At 44.8% G+C, this 27,099-nt stretch overlaps 1 protein-coding gene across 4 annotated transcripts in view; it reads left to right on the top strand.

Annotated features, from left to right (window-relative positions):
* CLSTN1 (calsyntenin 1) overlaps nucleotides 1-27,099 on the top strand; it is an 83,977-nt gene that overhangs the window by 44,370 nt on the left and 12,508 nt on the right. For 2 of the 4 annotated variants that reach the window (XM_038746247.1, XM_038746245.1), the window contains exons 3-10: nucleotides 11,593-11,622; nucleotides 12,820-13,015; nucleotides 15,602-15,810; nucleotides 17,202-17,351; nucleotides 17,465-17,650; nucleotides 19,581-19,829; nucleotides 24,968-25,089; nucleotides 26,444-26,606. In XM_038746247.1, the coding sequence (XP_038602175.1) occupies nucleotides 11,593-11,622; nucleotides 12,820-13,015; nucleotides 15,602-15,810; nucleotides 17,202-17,351; nucleotides 17,465-17,650; nucleotides 19,581-19,829; nucleotides 24,968-25,089; nucleotides 26,444-26,606 (1,305 nt within the window). The remainder of the gene's footprint in view (nucleotides 1-11,592; nucleotides 11,623-12,819; nucleotides 13,016-15,601; nucleotides 15,811-17,201; nucleotides 17,352-17,464; nucleotides 17,651-19,580; nucleotides 19,830-24,967; nucleotides 25,090-26,443; nucleotides 26,607-27,099) is intronic. The other 2 variants (XM_038746248.1, XM_038746246.1) reach the window with 1 other exon arrangement.

Raw genomic sequence — 27,099 nt, 5'->3', positions numbered from 1 at the left:
CCGATTGGTATTGCTAGGTTTTGGTATGAGAATATTTGATCTTTTACTCCCTTTTCCTTTCCCTTTGGATATTCATTGGTAAGTGGGGTTCAGAGCAGACACTTGTCAGGTGAAATGAATTTAGGTTCTTCGACTTTAGACATTACTTAACTGTATCCTGCATCATCATCATCATCAATCGTATTTATTGAACGCTTACTGTGTGCAGAGTACTGTACTAAGCGCTTGGGAAGTACAAGTTGACAACATATAGAGACAGTCCCTACCCAACAGTGGGCTCACAAAACATGTAGACAGATGTCAAAATCGTCCCGGCTCTGCCACTAATCTGCTGGGTGACTTTGGGCAAGTCACTTAATATCTCTGTTCCTCAGTTACCTCATCTGTAAATTAGGGATTAAAACTGTGAGCTCCATGTGGGACATGGACTGTGTTCAACCTGATTAGCCTGCATCTACCACAGTGGTTAGTACAATACCTGGCACATAGTAAGCGTTTAACAAATGCCATAAAAAACCAAAACTTGTAACATATATTACGCACTTATTAATCACATAGTAAAATAAGTGTGGCTCCCATCTAATAAAGATTTCAGAATGATTGTGATGATAAGAGGAAGAATGAAAAATAGGGGCAGGCATGGCAAAGAACAAATGCAACAGCAAAGCAAAAAATTATCTTTATATATAGGTAGAGTGGAGGGGTTTCATCATGTCTCAACCTTTTAAGCCACACCGCTATTCTTGGGTAAAACTGAGTGATGAGCTCTCTTCAGGCATGAAGGACAATTACGTCCCTTATGTGTCCCCAATTTGTGCTCTGATATTGGGCTTGTCCAGATGCAGTTGAGTGAATTCTTATTAAAATAATTATCTATGCACTGTTAGGGTTTTGTGTATCATCAGTAATATTCATTGAGTGTGAAGCATTGTACTAAGTGCTTAAGAGGATACAACAGAAGCAAGACACATAATCACTGTCCCCTAAGAGCATATAAGCCAATGGGGTGGAAGAACAAGCAAAAATGATTTACAAATAGTGAGAGTAGGAAGAAGAACAAGAATATATGGACATACCCAGGTTTCCAAAAGAAGAAAATGTCAAATGCTTAGTGGAAAGAGCACAGGCCTAAGAGTCAGAGGACCTGGGTTCCAGTCCCAGCTCTGCCACTTGTCTGCTGTGTGACCTTGGGTAAATCACTTCACATCTCCATGCCTCAGTTCCTTCATCTGCAGAATGGGGATTCACTACCTGTCCTCCCTCGTACTTGGACCGTGAACCCCATTTGGGACCAGATTATCAGGTATCTGCCCCAGCGCTTAATATAGTCCTTGACATATAGGAAGTACTTAACAAATACCACTACTACTACTTATTATTATTATTATTATTATTAATTACATTTTGAAGCTAGTCAAAATGAAAGCATCAACACAGACTACATTAGCAAACCTGGCTTTGGGCACAAGCGGTGTTCGCATCCCAGCAGTCTCTCAAGGCCTGCCAGAGTATTCTGTGTTCCGGCCAGCCAAGCCAGAATCCCTAAGCCCTCTACCAGCTTAGAGTTCCTGGATCGCCAACAAATGGGCCTTTATTCTGGAACCAAGCCAGTCCTGTGCCAGGTTATGGAGAATTGACCCAAATCCCCCTGCACCAAGTCTCTGAAAACAGAAACTATTCTGACTTGGGCTGGATACCCATTTGGGGTCTGTGTTGCTCAGTACAGACATTAAGTGGTTTGGTATGGAGTTCAAGATCAAGCAATCAGTAGTGGTAATTATTGAAACTTGTTGGGTGCAGAGCACTATACTAAGTGTTTGGAGAGTACAATATAATAGAATGGGGAGATGTGATTCCTGCCCTCAAGGAGTTTACAGTCTACTGAAGATTCCTGAGTAACCCACTGATGTACCCGAAATGGAAGGATGCATAAGACCCTCTGGATGGTGTCACGTGGGTGGTGGATTGCCCGGTTTGTGTCGTCAGTGGGAGTGCAGTATGTTCAAGGCTAGAAGAATTGGGCATCCTCACTTTAACACGAGGAGGAAAGTTTCCACAGATCTCCCCTTCCCAACTCAAAATCCACCCCCTCCACCTGCACATATGACCCCATCACTTCATACCATATCAAGGCACTTGCCCCCACCCTTTTTCCCTCCCTGACCATCATCTTCAACTGTTCGCTCTCTAGAGGCTTCTTCGTCACTAATTTCAAACATGCTCAGGTCGCCTCTATCCTAAAAAAGTCCTTCCTTTACCCCATGGCTCCCTCCAAGTATTGCCTAATCTCCCTCCTACCATTCTTCTCCAAAGTCCTTGAGCGAGCTGTCTACACCTGCTGTCTCAAGTTCCCTTCGTCCAATTCTCTCCCTGACCCCCTCCAGTCTGGCTTGCCTCCTCTTCACTCCACAGAAGCTGCCTTCTCATAGGACATGAATCATTTCTTTGCCAAATCCAGAGGTCTCTACTTCATCCTAATCCTTCCCGACCACTCAGCTACCTTCAGCCCTGTCGACTATCCCCTTTTCCTGGAAAAATTATCCAACCTCGACTTCAGTAACACTGTCCTTTTCTGGTTCTCCTGTTGCTCCCGCCGGTCATTTTTGGTCTCTTTCATGGGCTTTCATTCATTCATTCAATTATATTAAGTGCTTACTCTGTGCAGAGCACTATATTAAGCACTTGGGGAACTACAGTAAAGCAGTAAAAAGAGACAATTCCTACCCATAGTGAGCTCACAGTCTGGAGGGGGGAAGACAGACGTAAACAGATGTCAATATAAATAAATAAAATTACAGATATATATGAAAGTGCTGTGGGGCAGGGAGAGGAGGGAAGAGCAAAGGGAGCAAGTTAGGGTGATGCAGAAGGGAGTGGGAGATGAGGAAAAGTGGGGCTTAGTCTTGGAAGGCCTCTTGGAGGAGATGTGCTTTCAGTAAGACTTTGAAGGCGGGGGCTTCTTCTCTGCCTCCCACTTCCTAACTGTGGGAGTCCCTCAAGGTTCAGTTCTGGATCCCCTTCTGTTCTTCATCTCTACTCATTCCCTTGGAGAACTCATTCACTTCCATGACTTCAACTACCATCTCTGCGATGCACTGTTCTCTCTCCTCTGCAGTCTCGCATTTTCTCCTATCTTCAAGACATTTCTGCTTGGATGTCCCTGTTAGGCAGTACCACCATCCTTCCTGTCTCAGAAGCCCATAACTTTGCCGTTATCCATGACTTCTCTCTCCCTGCACCCCCTGCCAACATTTTCAGTCTGTCACTTGATCCTGTCAGTTCAGTATTCACAAAACCACTAAAAATCCACCCTTTCCTCTCCATCCCTGCCTTCTGCTTCTCCGTACTCCAGTCCATACTTCAGTCTGCTGCCCAGATCATTTTTATATCAAAATGTTGAGTCTGTTTTCCCACTCAAGAACCTCCAGTGATTGCCCATCCACCTCTGCAACAAACAAAAAATGCTTTACCATCAGCTTTAAAACGCTTAATCACCTTGCCTACTCCTACCACGCCTCACTACTCTCCTACTACAACGCAGCTTGCACACTTCCCTCCTCTAGTGCTAACTTAGTCTTCATCTATCTCACCCCGACCTCTCTCCCACGTCCTGACTCTGGCCTGGAATGCTCTCCCTCTTCATATCTCCCCACCTTCGAAGCCTTATTGAAGTCACATCTCCAACAAGAGGCCTTTTCTGATTAAACCCTCATTTTGTCTTCTCCCACTTCCTCCTGCATCACCCTGATTCACTCCCTTTGTTCGCCTCCTCCCTCATCGCACAGCACTTATGTATGTACATATCTGTAATTTATATTAATGTCTGTCTCCCTCTCTAGACTGTAAGCTTGTGGTGGGCAGGGAACGTTTCTTCTGGCTCTGTTATTTTGTTCTCTCCCAAGCACTCTACACACAGTGCTCTACACACAGTAAGCGCTCAGTAAATACAGTTGTTTGATTGAACTCTTGGGAAGCAGCGTGGGCTAGCGGAAAAAGACGGATCTGGGAGCCAGATGCCTAGCTTCTAATTCCAGCTCCTCCAGTTGCCTGCTACATGACCTTGGGCAAGTCACTTCTCTGTGCCTCAGTTTCCTCAACTGCACAATGGAGATTCAATACCTGTTCTTTTTACTTAGACTGTGAGCCCCATGTGGGATGGGGTTGCTCTCTGACCCGATAAACTTTTAACTCCCCCAGTGCTTAGAACAAGGCTTGCCACACAGATAAGCACTTAACAAATACCATTTTAAAAAACCAAAACAAAACAAAACAAAAAAACTCTCCCCTCACTGAAGTCGGGAAACACACAGGTTGTAAGCTCCGAATGGAACTGCGTCAGATATAATTATCTTGTAATTATCTTGTGTCAACCCCCAGAATTGAGCTCAGTGGTTGCCACATTACGACGGCCAATAAATACCATCATCATGTAGGCAGGCTATTTAGAGGTGTACAGACTTCTAGTAATAAGTACCATTTATTGAGGCTCTTTAAATTGGATTTCCCATACTGTTTAAAAAAAATCATGCAAATACAAACTTGTCTTCCCCACCCTTTCCTTGTGATTTCAGCATTCTTTCCTACATGCCTAAATTGTTATTTATCAGGAAGACTGCTTTGATCCTTGGGCAAAAGGCAGCTGCTGAGGGCCCCCGTCCTTCAGGAGGAGGGAGGGTACAGCAGCAGCTGGAGTGGCCTTTGCAGCCTCCTCAAAATCATCCCCACTCCTCCATTTCCTCTGCGGCTGCTTCTCTGGGCTAAAAATAGCCTGGCAGCATTGCGGAGTGGGGGAGTGCTTTGGTGAAGACAGAGATTCCAGGGTTCTAGGGACAGGCCAGGAGGGGACATAGTTTGGTCGGGTTTGGGGGAGGATGACCACTAACATCTGGCCCCTACCCACCCAGGGAGAGGAAGGTGGATGTGGCAATTAGCAAGTCAGGTTAATCAATCAATCGTATTTATTGAGCACTTACTGTGTATAGAGCACTGTTCTAAGCACTCGGGAGAGTACAGGATACACATTCCCGTCCCTCGACTAGGCTACAGGGTAGAGGGGGATACTGATGTTAATATGAATAAATTATGGATCTGTACGTAAGTGCTGTGGGGCTGAGGGAAGGGTGAATAAAGGGGGCAAATCTAAGGGCCAGGGTGACGCAGAAGGGAATGGGAGAAGAGAAAATGAGGGCATAGTCCGGGGAAGCCCTCTTGGGGGAAATGTGTTTTTAATAAGGGTTTGAAAGGTTGAGGCATTGTCATTAGCTGCGTCCCAAAGGAACTGTGGGGAGGGGTGGAGGTGGCAGGCAAGAGAGGTGAGGAAACTGAGATACAAGGTAACTGCCCAGATTTGAAAGAAATGAAAACTGTTTAAAGGATCCCTCTTCATTTCTTCCCTTCCTGTAAACATTTCCCTCCTCCTTCTTCCCTGTAACTTTGGATAATTCACAAGTTCCTCCGGGTGACTAATAATGCCAGTGCCCCACGTGGTAGACACTCAGCTCTTGTTTGTGTAGAGCATGGAACTGTGCTGACGTCCCGTCTGCAGCCCAGGAATGTGTAATGCATTGGTCAGCTGGAAAGCAGTTTTAAATAAACACATCCGGAAGAGGTAGTTAGAGAACGTGAATGGGCTTGGTGTTGGAAATGGCCGGGACTGAGCAGAGCACTGTAATCCACAGTAACTGGGTAGAATGAGCAAATGTTCGACAGAATATTCTTGTAGGCCAGTTCCAGGAATAGTTGTGTCTGAGTGAGGCAGGCATTTTTAAAAATGGATTTTCTGGCAAAAAGTGCCTTTTTGTTCCCTAGCCTGGTGTTAGGGACCCAGCTAATGTTAGTGGGGATTGCCTTGTGCAGGCAAGACTAATGCTTCTGGAGCCTCTTACCATTTGCTCCATTTTCGATCTTTTTTTTTTTTTGATGGCATTTGTTAAGCACTTTCTATGTGCCAGGCACTATACTAAACGCTAGGGTAGTTACAGACTAATCAGGTGGGCACAATCCATGTCCCACATGGAGCTCGCAGTTTTAATCCCCATTTTACGATAAGGTAATTGAGGCATAGAGAAGGTAAGTGACTTGCCCAGTGTTACACCGTAGACCAGTGGCAGAGCCAGGATTAGAACCCAGGTCCTTCTGAGTCCCAGGCCCTTCCAACTGCCAGATCTGTACTCTGTACTCTATCCACACTGCTTCTCTGGATTCCTGCTCAGGAATCCTGCATCCGTGGGTCCACCAGACCAGCAGACTGCACTTTAGCCATTTCATTCACCTGCTGTGCTAAGTGATTTGGGGGTGATCTCCAGAATCCAAGTTGAAGATCACAGGGAGCTTGGGGGAAGCCTTTAACTTCCAGCATCCCAGAAAGCAACTGCTAATTGGGCAAACCTGTGGAAAATTCCGGAAGCCTTCAGAGGTCTCAGTCCTACACCAAGCTCCTCTCTGCATCATCCCAACTAATACTTCCTTGTCTTTCTATGCTGACTTGGGCTGCAAATTATTAATAGCAAATCACCCACTGTGGGCTGGTTAACAGGTCAAGCATTATTAGATATGATAAACCGATGCAGAGGTTGGACAGGGAATGTTCGCTTCCCCCAGATTTTAAGGGCCATGAGGTCCTGTGGTCAGCTTTGCTTTGCTTGTGCTTTTTTGTCGGCTTATTTTGATCCAGGGCTTCTGTCCCGGATGTGCTGAGTTATTTTGTAGGATTAAATTACTGAAGTCTGTTGGGTTCCTCATTGTTTTTTTAATAATTATCATCATCATCATCAATCGTATTTATTGAGCGCTTACTAAGCGCTTGGGAAGTACAAATTGGCAACATATAGAGACAGTCCCTACCCAACACTGGGCTCACAGTCTAAAAGGGGGAGACAGAACAAAACCAAGCATACTAACAAAATAAAATAAATAGAATAGATATGTACAAGTAAAATAAATAAATAAATAGTAATAAATATGTACAAACATATATACATATGTACAGGTGCTGTGGGGAATGGAAGGAGGTAAGATGGGGGGATGGAGAGGGGGGCGAGGGGGAGAGGAAGGAAGGGGCTCAGTCTGGGAAGGCCTCCTGGAGGAGGTGAGCTCTCAGTAGGACCTTGAAGGGAGGAAGAGAGCTAGCTTTGCGGATGGGCAGAGGGAGGGCATTCCAGTCCCGGGGGATGACGTGGGCCGGGGGTCGATGGCGGGACAGGCGAGAACGAGGTACGGTGAGGAGATTAGCGGCAGAGGAGTGGAGGGTGCGGGCTGGGCTGTAGAAGGAGAGAAGGGAGGTGAGGTAGGAGGGGGCGAAGTGATGGAGAGCCTTGAAGCCGAGGGTGAGGAGTTTCTGCCTGATGCGCAGATTGATTGGTAGCCACTGGAGATTTTTGAGGAGGGGAGTAATATGCCCAGAGCGTTTCTGGACAAAGATAATCCGGGCAGCAGCATGAAGTATGGATTGAAGTGGGGAGAGACACGAGGATGGGAGATCAGAGAGAAGGCTGATGCAGTAGTCCAGACGGGATAGGATGAGAGCTTGAACGAGCAGGGTAGCGGTATGGATGGAGAGGAAAGGGCGGATCTTGGCAATGTTGCGGAGCTGAGACCGGCAGGTTTTGGTGACGGCTTGGATGTGAGGGGTGAATGAGAGAGCGGAGTCGAGGATGACACCAAGGTTGCGGGCTTGTGAGACGGGAAGGATGGTAGTGCTGTCAAGAGAGATGGGAAGGTCAGGGAGAGGGCAAGGTTTGGGAGGGAAGACAAGGAGTTCAGTCTTCGACATGTTGAGCTTTAGGTGGCGGGCAGACATCCAGATGGAGAGGTCCTGAAGGCAGGAGGAGATGCGAGCCTGGAGGGAGGGGGAGAGAGCAGGGGCAGAGATGTAGATCTGGGTGTCATCAGCGTAGAGATGATAGTTGAAGCCGTGGGAGCGAATGAGGTCACCAAGGGAGTGCGTGTAGATTGAGAACAGAAGGGGGCCAAGCACTGAACCTTGGGGAACCCCCACAGTAAGAGGATGGGAGGGGGAGGAGGAGCCTGCAAAAGAGACTGAGAAAGAATGACTGGAGAGATAAGAGGAGAACCAGGAGAGGACGGAGTCTGTGAAGCCAAGGTCAGATAGCGTGTTGAGGAGAAGGGGGTGGTCCACAGTGTAATAATGGCATTTATTAAGCGCTTACTATGTGCAAAGCACTGTTCTAAGTGCTGGGGAGGTTACAAGGTGATCAGATTGTCCCACGGGGGGCTCACAATCTTAATCCTCATTTTACTGATGAAGGAACTGAGGCATGGAGAAGTTAAGTGACTTGCCCAAAGTCACACAGCTGACAATTGGCGGAGCTGGAATTTGAACCCTTGACCTCTGACTCCAAAGCCTGGGTTCTTTCCACTGAGCCATGCTGCTTCCCAGCCACGCTGCTTCCCATTTTTTTTAAATAATGTTTTTGTTAGATGTAAAGCTTTGATACTTTCGTACAGTTTTAAAAAAGGAAATACACCCTTTCTACTCCTTGGAAGCCGTTTGGGCGGGAGGTGGAGGTAAAATCCCTCTGTCAGCTTGTATTCTAAAAATGAACCAATTTTAATGCTGTAGAATTGATTTACATTTTGTGGGTACTGAGGAATTTTCATTTGGTAATGGAATATCTTGATTTGAAAGGTGAACTTCCAAACGATTCCCCTACCTCGAAACATCAACCGTGTGACTAGCCTGGAAGACTTGACATGAGACAGTATTCATGTTTTTCTTTTTTTATAAGGGAACCTAGGGAATAGGGAATGACTATTTAAAAGTTTGTCAGAGTTAAAAATGTTCTGCCTCTTGTGGTTCCTGTATTTTTCGGTTCATGTTATTTTTGATTATATTCTGCCTAGTACTCCAGGATTCACTTACTAAGCTAGAAGCCTCTTAGTTAGTGACTTGGTTATTACACTGCAATTAATCCAGTCACCTTTTCTAGAATAAGGTTTTCTGCATCATTTGAAGTTCAGAAAAGAAAAACTTAGGTGGTAGCGGGGTCCACAAACATCAAGCTTTAATTTTAAGTTGTGTGGCCTAGTAGAAAGAACCCGAATGGGCCCTAGGCATCAGAGGATCTGGTTTCTAATACCACCTCCATATTCGTCTGCTCTGTGACACTGAGCAGGTCACTTGACTCCTGTGCTTCAGTTTCTTCATTTGTAGAATGAGGATTAAATTCTACTTCCCCGTACTTAGACTAGGAGCCCCTTGTAGGACAAGGATTTTGTTCAACCTGATTAACTTATATCTATCCCATAGTAAGCACTTAATAAATACTATCTTAAAAACAACAAAAAAAAATTCACTGAATCACAACATGGAGTTGTGATGTTCCCCAAGTAAAATGAGTAAAATATAATTGAGTACTCACATATGTGACTGGAATTGGCGCTTAATAAAAATGCATCGAGCCATAGCCAAAAAAAGCCTCCATTAGCCCTTCTCTGGCATCTATTGGGTATGGGTTGCAGGGGCAGAGACCCCCGACGTTTAGGCTGGGTTGCACGAGTCCAGCTAATAGACCGCAGCGCCACTCAGGGAGTGTAATTTGGTGGGAACAAGGAACTGTGAGTATTCCCACAGCTTGTCCGGAGTCGTGCCTTATTCTTTACAATAAATCTCTCAGACACAGTTTTAAAGGACAGCTCTCTGGCAAGAGGGCACTGCTTGGAACTAGAATTTAGACACCTCACATCTCGTAGCATTGCCCCCATCCGTTGGACTGGATGGCATCTGGACCAACTGTTCCTCTGAGGTAAAAAATGGAGCTCCCCATTAGAAGAGTGATTGAATTACATTGGAACTGTGTCAGTAGCAAATATAAAGAAGTAGTTCTTAGGGTAAAAGCAGCATGGCATAGTAGATAGAGCACGGGCTTGGGAGTCAGAAGGACACAGGTTCTAATCCAGGCTCCACCACTTACTTGCTGTGTGGCCTTGAGCAAGCCACTTCACTTGTCTGTGCCTCAGTTACCTCAACTGTAAAATGGGGGTGAAGAATGTGAGCCCTTTGTGGGACAGGGACTGTGTCCAACCCAATTGGCTTGTATCCACCCCAGCGCTTTGTACAGTGTCTGGCACACAGCGCTTAACAAATACCATAACTATTATTAAAAGGATGTTACAGTACCTGACATTGACCATTTCAATGTTGCTCTGTTCAGGGACGCCTTAATGGGAGATGAGCAGCTTAATCCCGGAAATTTACTACTGGAAATTTTTAATTTGGGAGAATAATTTGAGGCAGAGTTAAAGTTTTGGGCTTTTTAAAAATCAGTAAGTAGTTGTGTGCTGCATATTTTAGTGTGCTTTTTATTTTTCTCTTGTAATGTGTTCTTTCTTTCCATTTAAGTTACCACATTTCCGCTTGTAAATAAAAATGAGTACTTTTGCTTGCTCTGGATTAGATGCCTTATATTCATCTGTCCCAAAGGTCCATTCCTACCACAGTCTTTGAATAAGACAGTAACGTCTTAAAAGCATCAAAAGAGACTTGTGCTTTTCAGCAGTGGTGAGTTTGCTCGGGAATGTAGTGCTTTAATTGCTCAGGGACTAAGGTAGATTTTGACAGTGGCATTTGAGTTCCATGCTGATCATCAGGAGCTGAATGGTTGACAGCAGCCACATTAGGTTTCCAATTTTCCTGAGGTTACTCTTCAATACCAGAGCAATTGCACTGGACCTTGTACAGATTAAGAATTGGTGGTTGATTTCTTTATAAGTAACTTGGCCATTCAAGAAAGACTGTGCAGACTAATGTTTCATTTGAGGGCAGCCTCCATAACCGATCAGATGATAAAAATTTGTGCATTACGGGTTTCTACTTTGACCCGTGATTTTTTTTCAGTGAACGGTTTCATAATCAAGCATCATAATCGTGGTAACTGGATGGGATTGGTTAGAGAGAATTCAAGGATAACCTTAGGTTATAATTTTAGAAAGTGATTCTTTGTCATGAAGGTGCACTGTTTAAAGAAAAAATCCAGCATATGTTATGCGGCCAGTTTTCTGTGTGGTGGAGTGTTTATAAAAATGAATTTAACCCTTAATTAACCCTTTATTTCCCCCTGTAGCTTGTAAGCTCATGGTGGGCAGGGATCCCATCTGTGAACTCTGTCGCATTGCACTCTCCGAAGTGCTTAGTACGGTGTTCTGCACACAGTATGCGCTCAATAAATATGATTGCAGTCAAGTCTTAGGAAACTCTAAGTGCAATGTGAGAGCTCAGCTTGACAGAAGGAACCATTCAAACCCACAAATATGAAGAGTATTCTTACTGTTGTTACCATAAAAAAAAAGTTCAGTTTTGTCCTTGATGATGCTTTTGTATGTTATGAAGCATCATTTGATCAGAAAGTCCTTACTATTTTCAGAATTTCACAGTTGCTTGTGGTAAGTTGAAGATTGAAATATCATTGATGCTACTGAGGATGAAGCCTTGCAGTTACAGCAGCTAACTACCGAACTTTGTGCTAAATTATTTGCCAAAGCTTTTATGTGTATTGTGTGCATTGACTTTTTCCTTATTTGCTCCCTCTTCAGTCTTTTCTGTTACTGACTTGGGTTTATCTTTTCTCCCTTTAGAGAGTTTTGAGGTGACAGTCACCAAAGAAGGTGATAAAGGGTTCTTTCTACCCCTTTTATGAATATTAACCCACTAACTTTGGTTATGAAATGGGGGAATCAGCACTTAAACAGAAGATCTTGTCATGCTCTCTTACCCCCATTTTATTCTCCCAGTTTTTTTTTCTATTTTAAAACTTCTTGATGGAAATTGTGATGTAACCAAACCCTTGGTTAGAAATATCTGGAAATCAGACATCCATTTGAACTCTGTGGATCATTCCATAGACTATTTGAATGCTGCAATGAGATAAGTATTGGGGAAAAAAGTGCCTTTTTTAGTGCTCTTTACTAGAAGTTGGAATTTTGGAACACTGTTTAGTTTTTCTTTTGATATATAAAGTATATTTTGTGAAGATTCCCATGATCATCAAAATATGTGTACTTTTTCTGCCTTTTATATTGAATGGAAGCACTAGCTTTAGCAAATAATCCAGCTTGTCAATCAATTCATATGTAATTCTGCACCGAGGCAGGTTTCTTTTTCAGGTCCAATAGGAAGAAGTCTGAAAAAAAAGGAAAAGCTAGCAAACCTCTTCCCCCATAAAAGGATTGTTTGGTTATGAGACTCTGTCCTATATTAGTAGATAGCTGTTGAAATGGATGCCTGAGAAGTTGGTATTTCTACCTTTCTCATTCGGTAGTTTATTTTGATCCCCTAACTTTAGCCAGGTACATTGCACAGGAAGACTTGGTCATTTTGATTCTTGGACAGCATTTCCGTAATTACAGTGCTGAACCTAGACATGAAGCTTCTTCACCTCTCCACTTGTAACTGTGCATCTTAACCTTCCACTCTGGTCCAAATCAAACCAACTACCCAGCTATTCCCAGTAGCTTGGCATAGTTATTGCCAGTGGCCTTGCTGTTTGCTGTTAAGATCCATTTTGACACTAGAGCTCTCTGAAGTACTCCTGTGAAATGCCTGTCTACATTTCTCTCTTCCTCTCTCTTTCGTATTCCTGCATGAATGGATGCAAAGTAAACGAGTTGCTTGGAAAGCCAAAAGAATGCTTTTTACCCAAGCTTCCGGAACTTGCCCCATCTTAAAGCACAGCGCTCTTGCTTTGTCCACAGACCCTCACAAAACCCTGGCTGTCAGACTGTTGAGTAACATTTAAGTTGTGGGGGAAGCGGTGGTGCAGACGGGCCGGTTGGCCTTCTAACCGTTGGTTCTTTGCCCTCCAGGTGAGATCTGTGGATTTAAGATCCATGGCCAGGATGTCCCCTTTGATGCGGTGGTAGTGGATAAGTCCACTGGGGAGGGGATCATTCGCTCCAAAGAGAAGCTGGACTGTGAACTGCAGAAGGACTACTCGTTCAGCATCCAGGCGTACGACTGTGGAAAGGGACCAGATGGAAACGGTGTGAAAAAATCTCACAAGTGAGTGCAAGGGGCCAGAAAGAGTTTCATTCATTATCTCACATCTGTCCTTGTATGTGGTTAGATGGGGACCGTATTGAAGGACTATTCTGCAGCCTTTAACTCCTGAACGAGCACATAGCAGTTATTGCAGAGAGATTGTCTTTAGTGTTTTGAGCCCCAGTTGGGCTCAAATGAGCCTTCTCATTCCTTCCTCATTCCTTGCCCACCTTCCTCCTCCCTGGTCTCTCAGGTCGAATATTCTTCTGACGACCCATTCCTTATTTTGCCAGCCCGGGAGCCCTGTCCGTACTCAGAACTGTTCTGAACGGTCAGAAGCCCTGGAGCCTCCTGCCAGGATTTTCCTTTAACTCCGAGTCTCGTCTTGTTCTCCCTCACGTCTGAGCTTCTTGTCACCGTGCCACATAGAGGCGGCATATGATCGCAGTCCATGGTTGCCAAGGAGCTCGCAAAGCAAACCAACCTCACCAATGCCAGCGTAGGATCCTCCCACCCCCTTATTGCCACTCTTAGCTTGAAAGGACAGAAGCAAAGCAAGCTGTTGTTTTCGTGGAGGAGAAGGGAATATCTTCATGGTAACATCTGCTTAAAAAGACTCCTTGAAGGACAGTGTGGGAGCCACAGTTATGCAAGCAGAGAAGCAGCATAGCTTAGTGGCTAGAGCACAGGCCTGGGAGTCGGAAGGTCATGGGTTCTAATCCCAGCTCCACCACTTATCTGCTGTTTGACCTTGGGCAAGTCACTTCACTTCTCTGGGCCTCAGTTTCCTCATCTTTAAAATGGGAATCGAGACTGTGAGCCCTACGTGGGACAGGGATTGTGTCCAACATTCATTCATTCATTCAGGCGTATTTATTTAGTGCTTACTGTGTGCAGAGCACTGTACTAAGCGCTTGGAACAGTACTTTGCACATAGTAAGTGCTTAATAAATGCCATCATTATTATTATTATTATTACAATTCGGCAACAGATAGAGACAATCCCTACCCAACAACGGGCTCACAGCCTAGAAGAGGGAGACAGACAACAAAATAAAACAAGTGGACAGGCATCAATACTATTAAAATAGATAAATAAAATTATAGATATATACACATGATTTGCTCATACCCACCCCAGGCTTAGAACAGGGCTTTGCACATAGTAAGTGCTTAAGAAATACCATTATTATTATTATTACAAGACGGGGCTCACTGTCCAGGGGCCTGGCAAGAGGGGGAGGACAGCCATGAGGGGACTGTCCAGGGGGCTGGCAGTGGCGGAGGACAATCATGATGTTAGTTAGCATCTTGGCAAGGACAGAAACCCTTCCCTGGAGAGCCGTGAGGGTAGTCCGTGTGGCCCTGGAAGCCGGGCTCCACCACCCTCTGCCTTTATCCAGTCACCTTGGAGAAGCTGCGAATCCTACCCTGCTCAGCCATACTCCTTGTCTCTCCAGCAAAAGACATTATATTCCAGCTCTTCCCATCCACTCTTACTCTGCCCTTTGCTGGCTCTTTCTTGCCCACGCACAAGAACTTCTCTTTCTAGCATAAATGAGGAAACTAGTGGGTTGGGGAGACTAGCCAACATCCCCCTCTGCCTTAAAGTTTTCCCACTCTGGGTGTTCTGCTCTTCCTCCCACATGATCACACTTCAAAGAAAAGAGGTTTTTGGGGGGGTTGTTGATTTTTTTTACCACAAAATGCCTGTATGATGGCTCTGAGGCTCTCATTTGGAAGAAAGACTGCAGAAGTCGTACCCTAATTTCAGTTGAGGTGGCTTTATCGTGATTTTAGTTGTCTCTCTTTCATGAAACCTAGGAAGGCATTGTGGCTTGGTGGAAAGAGCAGAGAGTGGGAGTCGTGAGTTCTAGTTTATGCCTTGTCATTGGGCTATTGTATGACCTTGGGGAAAGTCACTTAGCCTCCTCGTGCCTCTATTTCCTTATCTGTGAATTGGGAATAAGATCTTTCTACTTTCTGAGATTGTGTGCCCTTTAGAAGACAGGGACCGTGTCTCATTTGATCAGTCAGTCAGTGGTATTTACTGAGTGCTTACCATATGCAAAGCACTACACTAAGTGCTTGGGAGAGCACAATTCAACAGAATTAGCAGACTCGTTCCCTGCCAATTACGAGCTTACAGTCGAGGGGGGAGACAGAAATTAATATATATAAATTAATTCATAATATATAATTTAGAGATATGTACGTAAGTCCTGTGGGGTTGGGTGGGGCGGATATGAAATGCCCAAAGTCACAGATCTAAATTCACAGATGATTCAGAAGGGAGAGCAAGCTGAGGAAAATAGTTCTTAATTGGAGAAGACTTATTGGATTTGATTATTTCACATCTAAGAAGCAGGGAGAAGGAATCTTATGCCTGTCTTACAAGTTGGGAATCTGAAGCACAGAGAGGTTGTGACCTCCCCAGGGTTCCAAAGCAGGACAGTGGCAGTACTGAGATGGCAACCCAGGTGTTCCAAGTCTATGAATTTTGCTCAGTGGGAATCTCCAAAACAAGAGATGAACTCTCCTTAATACAAATTAGAAATGTTTTTTTTAAAGTAGTTGCGGAATGCTTTTCCCTTTCTCTCTTTTCAGAGCCGCAGTTCATATTCAGGTGAACGACGTGAATGAGTATGCCCCCGTTTTTAAGGAGAAGTCCTACAAAGCCACAGTCATTGAGGGGAAGAAATATGACAATATTCTGAAAGTGGAAGCGGTGGATGCTGACTGTTCCCCTCAGTTCAGTCAGATCTGCAGCTATGAAATCGTGACTCCAGATGTGCCCTTCACCATTGACAAAGACGGTAAGAACAGATTAGGCAGGGTCTCCAGGTAAGCCATCCCTCTTTGGGGACTGGGAGAGGTGGCTTGCATTGAATTAGCTGAATTTTTGATTGAAGTTTGTTTCCTGGATCTCTGCGAAGCTGTTAGAGATTTGTAGCTTAATTAAGCTTTCCAGGTTTGCGATATATATTTGCACCCATTTCCCTTCCTTTCTACAGCCCCAATTCTGCCCTTTCCCTCTTCTCATCATGGTTTCCTGTAAGCTAGATATGGAGAGGGAATGTGTCTACCAACTCTGTTATATTGTACTCTCCCAAGCGATTAGTACAGTGCTCTGCACACAGCAAGCACTCAGTAAATATGATTGATTGATTGATTTCCCAGGGTCCCCGCCATCAGCCTCATGTAGAGAAGCAATGTGGCCTAGTGGAAAGAACACAGGCCTGGGGTCCAGAAGGATGGGAGTGCTACTTTTTTCTGTTTTGAACTTGGGCAAGTCACTTAACTTCTCTGTGCCTCAGTTCACTGATCTGTAAAATGGGGATTAAGACTGTGAGCCATATGTGGGACAGGGACTGTCTCTACCCCAGCACATAGAACAGTGCCTGGCACATATTAAGTGCTTAACAAATACCACTATTATTATTATTATTTGCCCTTGGTGCTGAATTACTGGCATCTGCAGCACTCTCTTGAAGACTGAGAGGCTAGGCCTCTCTGACCTTTGTCTTCTGAAGTTCAACAAGGTAAAGGTGCTCCATTGACTGACCTTTCCAATTTACAGTGCTCTTTGAGGTCTAATATGTCATGGCTCCACCCTCTGTGGACGCTGTATTTCTCTGTAAAGAATAAAGTTGGCATTTAGCAAGTTTCTTGATGGTACTTATGGCATGACAAATGCTTACAAAAGCTCCCAGGAAATCTGCATTCTTTAGGCACACTTTGGCTGGGGTGGTGGGATGGGGAGTTGTCACAGTAGAATCATCACTTCTGACAAAATGTGTCCTTGGCAGGAAATCCTGGGTGAAAATTGGTGCTTTATTTAAAACTAGCAAGTGCCTCCACCGCACCGAATGAGGTTCTCTCCTCTCATCTGTAGACTATTAAATCTCTGGGTCTGTAAGCCGTGAAAATGCTTTAAGAAGAAACAACAATGATAAAAGTGCAGCTGCTTTTATGCACTCATCTGTCGGCTTGTAGGAGCCGTTCAAGAGCTGGGCTTGTTGTGGCCATTGTGTAGGCCGGGGAACTCAAAGCGAGGGTCACTTATCGCTGATAAATATGAGGTGATGCCTTTCTTAGTATTCAGTGTTTACAAATACAAGTTAACTTCTGGATTTTAGCTCAGGTTACCCGAAGTGAAAAGCAGAGTGGGTTTTTGTTTTGATTTATTTTCTTTCATCCCTTGCAGGGTATATCAAAAACACAGAGAAGCTGAACTATGGGAAAGGGCATCAGTACAAGCTGACAGTCACGGCATTTGATTGCGGGAAAAAGAGAGCCACAGAAGACGTGTTGGTGAAGATTAGCATTAAGCCCACCTGCAGACCGGGCTGGGAAGGTTAGTGCGACTTTCTCCCTTCTCAGCCAGCCCCCCGATTCTCAGCCCCGGTGCCTCCAAGATCTCTAATAGATGATTTTCCTTTCCGCCCCTCAATTTGCGGACAAACCCAGGGTGGAGCAAGAGAATTGAATATGAACCTGGCACGGGCTCTCTGGCGCTCTTCCCCAGTATCCATTTAGAGACCTGTGATGAGCCAGTCACGTCGATCCAAGCCACGGTGGAACTGGAGACCAGCCACATCGGAAAAGGCTGCGACCGAGACACTTACTCGGAGAAGTCCCTGCACAGGCTCTGCGGTAAAACTGAAGATGGGTGAAGAACGGTTTGGTTGGATGGTGGGCTTACCGTGTTGTTGGGAGTGTCTCTCGTTCTTGGAAACACAAATCTGAAAATCTCACAACCTGAAAAGAAGTCCCTGCCTACTCAAATGCCTAGACCACACCCCACTTTTTCCCCCCCACTTTTATGCACCTTCCTGGGTTTCAGTCTGTTTTAATGGTGAACGCTCTAAAGGAGAATTTATGAAATAGTTGCCCTCACAAAATAGCCAGGAGGATGCATACTTGGGTGGGTTCTGAGGCAGGTTAGTTACTTCCACGTGATGCTCTGTCAAGTTGAAAGTGTTCTGCTACTTAGGTTCCCAGGAATGTCCCTGGCAGGTAGGGGCAGATGGAAATAGGGAGGCGATGGAAGAGTTGTTTAGAATTAATAAGGGTGGACGCTGCCTCACAATAGCTTACTGTTGGGTAGGGACTGTCTCTATGTGATGCCAATTTGTACTTCCCAAGCGCTTAGTACAGTGCTCTGCACATAGTAAGCGCTCAATAAATACGATTGATTGATTGATTGATTGTGCCTAGAAGGGAAATACAAAACCACACATAACCCAAGTTCAGTTTGTCGCTCCAACAAGCTTTCTCCATCAAGAAGAGTGGTGGGTGAGTGGACTCTTATTTTGTTTCATCCCCAGCACTTAGAACAGTCCTCGACACATAGTAAGCACTTAAAAAGAGCCATCATTATAATCTTGATTGCAGTTTTATGAGTCACAATCTATCCTCTGTTGCTGGGGAATGAGGCTACACCTAGGCCTCCTTATTCACAAGTGGGCATTAGTGTTTCAGGAGCTAAAAAATGATAGAGTAGGTTTCCAGAAGTTGCTTGGAACCAACCTGAAGAGGATGGAGCTAGGTATTTTGCTTGGGTGGAGTGGAAAAGTGGACCATTTTACTAAAAAAAATTCAGTCCACGTTTCCCCACTCCTCAAGAACCTCTAATGGTTGCCCATCCACTTCTGCATCAGACAAACGCCTTACCTTAGTTTGGAGTTAAGGTACTCAATCACCTTATCCCCTAGAACACAGTAGTATCCGTAGGAAGAAGAGGAGGAATGGTTTTTACTTAGCACCCATTGGGTGCAGTGCACTAAACTAAGCATTTGAGAAGGTGCAGCTGAAGCTAGAGACTTGTTCATACACATGAGCTTTCACACCAATGTGGGAGTCAGACATGACTACTTTCCACTTGTGGAATCAGAATAAATGAGATAGGAGAGAGAGATTGAATATATGTGTGTGTGTGTGTGTGTGTGTTTTTATCAATGGGTGTAAATAAATTTAAATGGCCTTTGGGCTGATATTATAATAATGATTGTGATATTTAAGTGCTTACTGTGTGTCAAGCCCTGTAGTAAGCACTGGGATAAGATACAAGATCATCAGGTCCCACATGGGGCTCTCGGTCTAAGTAGGAGGGAGAACAGGTATTGAACCCCCAGTTTGCAGGTAAGGGAACTCGGGCACAGAGAAGTAAAGTGACTTACCCGAGATCACAGAGCAGGTATGTGGTGGAGCTGGAATTAGAAGTCAGGGCCTCTGATTCCCAGGCCTATGGCTCTTTCCAGTAGGCCACATTGCTTTGGAGTGTTGGGAACTAACGATGTGGCTTGCTACACACTTTTGGAGCTATCCTGGGTTTCCCTGGCTATTTATACGGGATTGGTTATTATGTTTGTTTGGAATAGACAGGGGTAGGTCCTACTGGAAAGCCAAGGTTTAGATGATCACTGGGAGTTAGAACAGATTCAGTTGAATATGGTGTTTGTGGTAATAATAGTGGTGTTTAAATGCTTACTGTGGGCCGCACACCGTATTAGGTGCTGGGACAGAATTCCAGGTTTCCACATGTAAATATTTTTGGTCCTTTTTTTTCTTTTCCATCCTCCAGGAGCATCGCCTGGTACTGCCGAACTACTTCCTCCCCCAAGTAACACTTTGAATTGGACCATTGGCCTCCCAACCGATAATGGCCATGACAGTGACCAAGTCTTCGAGTTTAATGGCACTCAAGCTGTGAAGGTCCCAGATGGCGTCGTCACAGTCAATATGAAAGAGCCTTTCATGATTTCAGTGTGGATGAGGCACGGGCCAGGGGCCAAGGAAAAGGAGACTATCCTCTGCAATTCCGACAAGACAGGTGGAAGAACACTTCTCTCTCGCTGTCCCAAAGCCTGTTCTTCACTCCATTAAGGCTGACGATACTGAAAGTCATTAAGATAGGAACGGTGTGCTTTTCTGTATTTAGTCTGAAGTTTGAGTCAGAGTTTGTTTCCTTCTTTTGAAATGGAGGGGGGGATTTACTGTGGAATGGTGTACAGAGTGTAGAGCCCCGGGCATGGCAAGTTTCTGCAGATCATGGCCAAACATTGGGTTGAAAGAGAGAAGCCAAGTCCAAATGTGGCCAAAAGACCATGTTTTAAGAAGAGGCACTAATGCAGCAAAATCGAAACAAGTCAAAAAGCCCATTGTTTCTTTTGCGGTTGCTGAAATTAAAGCCCCCAAATAGCAAATACTCAGATCTTTCTGAGTGCCACTTAAAACTGCTTCCCATGCTGCTAGAGGTTGGGAACAATAGAGTCTGAAAACCCAACTTGGTTTTCACATTTACAGTTGGTGTTTGCCCAGCAATTGATGGGGCTGCCCAATCTCTTGGTTAAATTGGACTATTTGAGAGCACTTATTCTAGATGACCCCCTCCTGGCCTGGTACTATATGGCATAAGTTTAGCAATAGGAACCTTGGCTGTATTTAAAAATATTACGTCAAACGGAGCTTAGGTTTCTTTCTTTAGAAAATAATTTCCTTTTGTGGCTAAACTGCCATTGGGTCCTAGATAATTGAGGAACGATTGAGGAATGAAGAGGCCATGGGTATCTGACAATTCAGTTCTCGTATTTGAGGCCTAATGGACTGCCGTCATTTTTGCCTTTGTTAGCCAGTTGTTTTGTTGTGCTATGTATTAAGTGCTTACTATGTGCCAAGTACTTTGCTAAGCTAACGGATCAGACACAGGCCCTGGCCCCTGTGGGACTCAGTCTAGAACAGTGCTTGGCAAACAGCAAGCAACAGAGTGAACGTGATGAGAAAATGAACAGGTCTTGAAGGTGTAGAGTGAAGAAGGACAGGGCATTTTGAATGATAGGCTGTTGGGTTCCTCACAGAACATCAAGCCCCAAATACAAACAAAATCCCACACTTTATTGTTGACACCCTTTCCTCAACTAAGTCCTCACTTCAGTATCATCAGTGGTATTTATTGAACATTTACTGTGTGCAAAGCACTGTATTAAGCTCTTGGGCGAGTACAATATAACAGAGTTGGTAGACAAATTCCCTTCCCATGACAAGCTTACAGTCTAGAGGGAGATACGGACATTAGTATAAATAAATAATGTAAAATTTCCCTTGCTCGCTTTCCCTTCTGCATCACCTGTGCACCTGGATCTCTATTCAACAAGATCAACAATTTCAGCAGAAGCCAAATACTTGCTTTTGATCAGAGGGAGCAAAAATGCCTATCCCTTAGCAAAGATTACTGAAAATATTTTTAGGTCCATGAACTGTTCTGTCCCAGAATAGAATCAACTCTAATTAAAAACCAGCAGTGTTTAGAAGTAATTGTCTTGGTATAGAAATGGCAGCATTTTGGGCTCTGTTTTAAAGGGGCACAGTCCCACTGTTCGCCTGAGTACAGAATGAGGCCAAGGATGGCAATTAACATTAATAATAATAATAACTATGGTATTTGTTAGGCGCTTACTATGTGCCAGCCACCATGCCTAAGTGCTGGGATGGATAAAAGCAAGTTTGGTTGGACATGGTCCCTGTCCCACATGGGACTCACAGTCTTAATCCCTGTTTTACAGATGTGGTAACTGAGGCATAGAGAAGTGAAGTGACTTACCCAAGGTCCCACAGCAGACAAGTGGCAGAGCAGGGATAGGAAATCCGGGTCCTTCTGTTGCTCAGGCCCATGCTCTATCCACTAGGCCTTGTGTTTCTAACCTTGGCTTCACCGACACTGCCTTCTCTTGGTTCCCCCCTTATCTCTCTCTTTCACAGGCTCCTGCTGCTCCCACACCTTAAATGTAAGAGTCTCTCAAGGTTCAGTTCCGACTCCCCTTTTATTCTCCAACTACACCCACTCCCTTGGAGAACTCATTTGCTCCCATGGCTTCAACTGTCATCTCTACATGGGTGATTCCGAAATCTACCTCCCCAACCCTGACACCTATCACCCTTTCTGCAGTCTTGCATTTCTTCCTGCCTTCAGGACATCTCTACTTAGATGTCCTGCTATCTCAAATTTAACATGTCCAAAACAGAACTCCTCATCTACCCTCCCAACCTCTGTCCTCCCCCTGTCTTTCTTCTCACTGTAGACAATTCCACTATCCTTCCTGACTTACAAGTCCAAAACCTTGGCATCGTACTCAACTCATCTCGCTCATTCAATCACCAGATCCTGTTGTGCCTTAACAACAGTCACACAATCCACCCTTTGCTCTCCATCCAAACTGCAACAGCACCAATGTCCAAGCACGTATATCCCACTCTGACTACTGTATAAACCTCCTCACTGGCCTCCCTGCCTTCTGTTTCTCCCCATTCCAGTCTGTACTTCACTCTGCTGCTTGGGTCATTTTTCTAAATAATCATTCAGTCCATGTCTCCCTACTCCTCAAGAACCTCCAGTGGCTTCCCATCCACCTCTGCATCAGATTTGAAACTCCTTACCATAGGTTTTAAAGCTCTTTTTTAATGGTATTTGTTAAGCTATGTGCCAGGCAATGTACTAAGACCTGGGGTAGATACAAGCCAGTCAGGATGGACACAGTCCCTGTCCCACGTGGGGTTCACAGTCTTAATCCCTATTTTACAGATGAGGTAACTGAGGTACAGAGAAATAAAGTGACTTGCCCAAGTGTCGGAGCTGGGAATAGAACCCAGGGTCTCCGACTCTAACTCAGCCAGCTTGCCCCTCGTACTTTACCTTACTGATTTCCTGTTATAACCCCCACCCTATATGTTTCCCACTAATGCTAACCTACTCACTGTACCTCGGTCTCCTCTATCTCACTGCTGAACTCTTTCCCATGCCTGGAACTCCCTTCATCTCTGACAGACTACCACTCTTCCCACCTTCAAAGCCTTATTTAATCTCATCTCCTCCATGAAGCCTTCCCAACTAAGCCCTCATTTCCCCTATTCCCGCTCCCTTCTGCATCATCTGTGTACTTGGATCTCTATCCCCTTAAGTATTTAATATTCACCCACCCACAACATGTATGAACATATCCATAATTAATTTTACCGTCTCCCCCTCTAGACTGTAAGATCCTCGTGGTCAGGGAACGGGTCTACTAACTCTTGTAGTATGCTCTCCCAAGTGCTCATTAGAGTCCTGTGCCCACAGTAGGTGCTCAATAAATGCCCTTTAACACATGTGACCAGACCTACTAAGTAGTGTTAACATTCTCAATGTTGATATAAAGGACTCTTGTGTTTTTTTGGTTTTTCTGAATGATATGCGTTCACTTCCCGTACACTAAACAATGGGGTGGCTATAGATAATCAGGTTGGGCAGAGGCCCTGTTTGTGGTCAGGGAATATGTCTGCAAAATCTGTTGTATTCTCCCAGGCACTGAGTATGCTGTTCTGTACACAGTAAGTGCTTTCTAAGGGTGACTGATCTATTGATTGTTTCAAATAGGACTCACAGTCTAAAAGGGAGGGAGAACAGGTATTTCACCCCCATTTTACAGATGAAGAAACAAAGGTACAGAAAAATTAACTAACTTGCCCAAGGTCACTCAACAGGCAAATGTTGGAGCCAGTATTAGAACTTAGGTCCTCTGATTCCTAGGCCCCTGCTCTTTCCACAGCACCACACTGCTTATTTGAGCATACTTCTGGGTTCATTGCACTGAGGCTGCTGTTTTTTGGGGGGAGATGTGTTTCTGAGAAGCTTGACGGAATTTCGTTTCCCCAAATTAACTTCCTAAGCTGTAAGAACGAAGTTGAACTTTTGCCTTGTGAGAATGTCTTTTAGGTTTTAGTTTTCTGTTTTGTTTCTGCCTCTGGTGTTGTCAAGACCGGGGCTGACTTCCAGTATTCTTGAGCTGATTGGCCTGTGTCCTAGTGAGTGGAGGTGGGCTTATAGGTGTTTATTCCAGGTTAACAATGCTCTCCCTCTCTGAGTTCCTGGCATCCCCCATTGAGTATGGACGCCTTGAGTTGGCATTGAAATGGATCTCAGCGCCCGTTGATGACAAATCCCTGAATTACTCCTTGGCTGACACCGAGGCACTGTGCTACCATTTTTTTTTTTATGATATTTGTTAAGCTTTTTACTATGTGCCAAGCACTGGGGTAGATACAGGCTTATCAGGTTGGACACCATCCCTGTCCTATATGGGGCACACAGTCTCCATTTCACTTCTCTGGGCCTCAGGTACCTCATCTGTAAAATGGGGATTAAGACTGTGAGCCCCATGTGGGACAGGACTGTGACCAACCTGATTACCTTGTATCTACCCCAGCACTTAGAACGGTGCCTGGCATATAGTAAGCACTAAACATATTCCATGGAAAAAAAAAAAGAAGCGGTAACTGAGGCCCAGAAGTGAAGTGACTTGCCCAAGGTCACACAGCAGACAAGTGGTGGAGGCAGAATTAGAACCCAGGTCCTCCTGATTCCCAGGCCCATGCTCTGTCCCTTAGGCCATGCTGCTTCTTGGAAATAAAATGTATGTGATTACTTCTACGCCACCAGTCAGTCAGTCATATTTATTGAGTGCTTACTGTGTGCAGAGCACTGTACTAAGCGCTCAGGAGAGTACAATACATACAGTAAAACAGACATGTTGCCTGCTCACAACGAGTTTACAGATACACCATGCTTTGCCAGAATCCACTCCTGCCTGCCAGTAGTAGTAGTAAAAGTATTTGTTAAGTACTTTGTGCTAAGCACTGGACTAAGCACTGGGAGAGCCTACAGAGGCAGGGGTTCATTCATTCAGTCAATCGTATTTATTGAGCGCTTACTGTGTGCAGAACACTGTACCAAGCACTTGGAAAGTACAATTCGGCAACAAATAGAGATAATCCCTACCCAACAGTGGGCTCGGTCCCTGAGGGATACAGGTACAGAAGGAGAGAGTGGCCCCTGTGCCTGTAAAATTGCCTGGGAAATCAGTAGTTTGCCAGGCCAAGTGTCCTGTTCTACTTTGAGTATCAAGTTGGCCGATTTACCATCCCAAACTTTCTCTGCAGATATGAACCGCCACCATTATTCTCTCTATATACACAACTGCCACCTCGTCTTCCTCTTACGTCAAGATCCCTCAGAGGAAAAGAACTATAAACCTGCCGAATTTCACTGGAAACTGAACCAGGTGAATTTTGAAAAGGGATTGAAATGGATCAAACAAACCCCTAAGAGCTATGTGTTTATAGTTTACAGATGCTCTCTGTGAATGATTAGTAGCATGTTGTGATCGTCTGTGTGTACGCGCTGGGCGTTCATTTCAAAATAAGATAAATTCACATCTTAATAGCTCTTTGCCTTTGAATCAAGTTGTCCTGGCGTATGTGATTGCCTGTTGATGTTCCGTGCACAGTCCAATTGTGAGGGAATGAGTGTGCCATGGGTAACTAGAATATATATGACTGGCCAGCAGGCTAAATCCATGACCCGGCTTGGAAAAATTAGCCAGGAAGGGAAGCATGAGGGCAGGAACTGTTGTGTTTCTCTCAAAAGAAAGGGATTGTCATTTATTACTGAAATCACTGGATTTATATTATGCAAACATCCAAAAGCCATTTTTCTCATGGTTTAAAATGATACTTTATTGCTGGGTTTCTGGGGCCTGCTGCTTCTAGGTTATAGATTTTGTGTTGGGTGAAATTGCCAGCGAGGTCAGGGTGACTTCCTATTTTTGAAATCATTGCAGCTGAAGCAGCACAAATGCAAGAAACGTATTTCCATTTGCGTGCCATTTGCTTCGAAGAGAAGTTGAGCACTCCAGTCTTGATCTAAAGGATCAAGGTGTCCAGTTAGTGTGCAACTGGGCCCTCCCCAGCCTCCAGAGTTTCTGAGTTTCGCTGTGACAGCCGCAGGGCGAGTAGGAAAGAAGTGACCATTGCACCCCTAAAGAGGCAAACCAAATGTTAGAATCAGGGGTGAAATGTTCATATGGGGACAGCAAGACCTATGCTCTAAAACACTTTAATTGAGAGAGACAGAGAGAGAGAGAGAGAGAGAGAGAGAGAGAGAGTGTGTGTGTGTGTGTGTGTGTGTGTGTGTGTGTGTGTGTGTCTTTTAATGGTATTTAAGTGCTTACTATGTGCCAGGCACTGAGGTAGATACAAGCTAATCAGGTTGGACACAGTTCATGTCTCACATGGGACTCACAGTCTTATTCCCCATTTTACAGATGAGGGAACTAAGGCCCAGAGAAGTAAAGTGACTTGACACAGCAGACAAGTGGCAGCGCTGGGATTAGAACCCAGACCCTTCTGATTCCCAGGCTTTTTCTCTACCCACTGGGCAATGCTGCTTCTCCCTTGAGAGGAGAATTCAATCACGGCATTTAGCAACTTTTTCTCTCTTTGAAAGACTGCTGTGCATTGATGGGTGTCTTCAGAGCTGTTCTGATGAATCAGTAGATTGTGTTGTCTCCATCAGTTTATTCTCTGGTTTGGATCCTTGTACCTCACAATCCTAACGCCTCCCTCTCCCCTTCCCAGGTGTGTGATAAAGAGTGGCACCACTATGTTCTCAACGTGGAGTTTCCAAGTGTGACCCTGTTTGTGGATGGGGTTTCCTACGATCCCTTCCCGGTGACCGAGGACTACCCACTTCACCCGTCCAAGATAGAAACTCAGCTGGTGGTTGGAGCCTGTTGGCAAGGTAAAGTCATCGACTCCTGGATCGTGACAATGAAACCTTAATGGTGCTCATGTCATCAGGACCCATAATAGTCTCTTTAGCCATCTCCCATTTCTTTATGGTTTCCTCTGGTTAAAAAAAGCTCTTTCTGACGTACAACTACCCCCGCGCTGTGGCTCTTATGTAGATTCTTCTTAAGATTTTATTTAGGACCAACCTTTTTTGTTTTTGTAGTGTCTCTGTTCTGGGGAATTGTGGGGTTAAATTAGGGATGAGAGCCTAAGAGCAAACCCTGAAGGGGACTCAATTCTGTAGGAAAGTTTGGTTTATAGCAACAGTCCTGTTCTCTCAAGGAGGTTGTGGAGATTGTCTTGTCCTGGGGAGGGGCAGAAATAAAACCCATCACCCCTAAATCAAGCTAGTGAGACCAAGCAGTGATTCTTTGCTGCAAGATGCTGATTCACAGCTTTGGTGCTGGTGACGCATTCCCAGGGAAGGTTGGGGGTTGGGGCAT

Source organism: Tachyglossus aculeatus, chromosome 5 (assembly GCF_015852505.1).
Source record: "Tachyglossus aculeatus isolate mTacAcu1 chromosome 5, mTacAcu1.pri, whole genome shotgun sequence".
Lineage (NCBI taxonomy): Eukaryota > Metazoa > Chordata > Mammalia > Monotremata > Tachyglossidae > Tachyglossus > Tachyglossus aculeatus.
The sequence above is the reverse complement of the archived record's forward strand: the minus strand, read 5'-3'. Positions and strand labels throughout refer to the sequence as shown.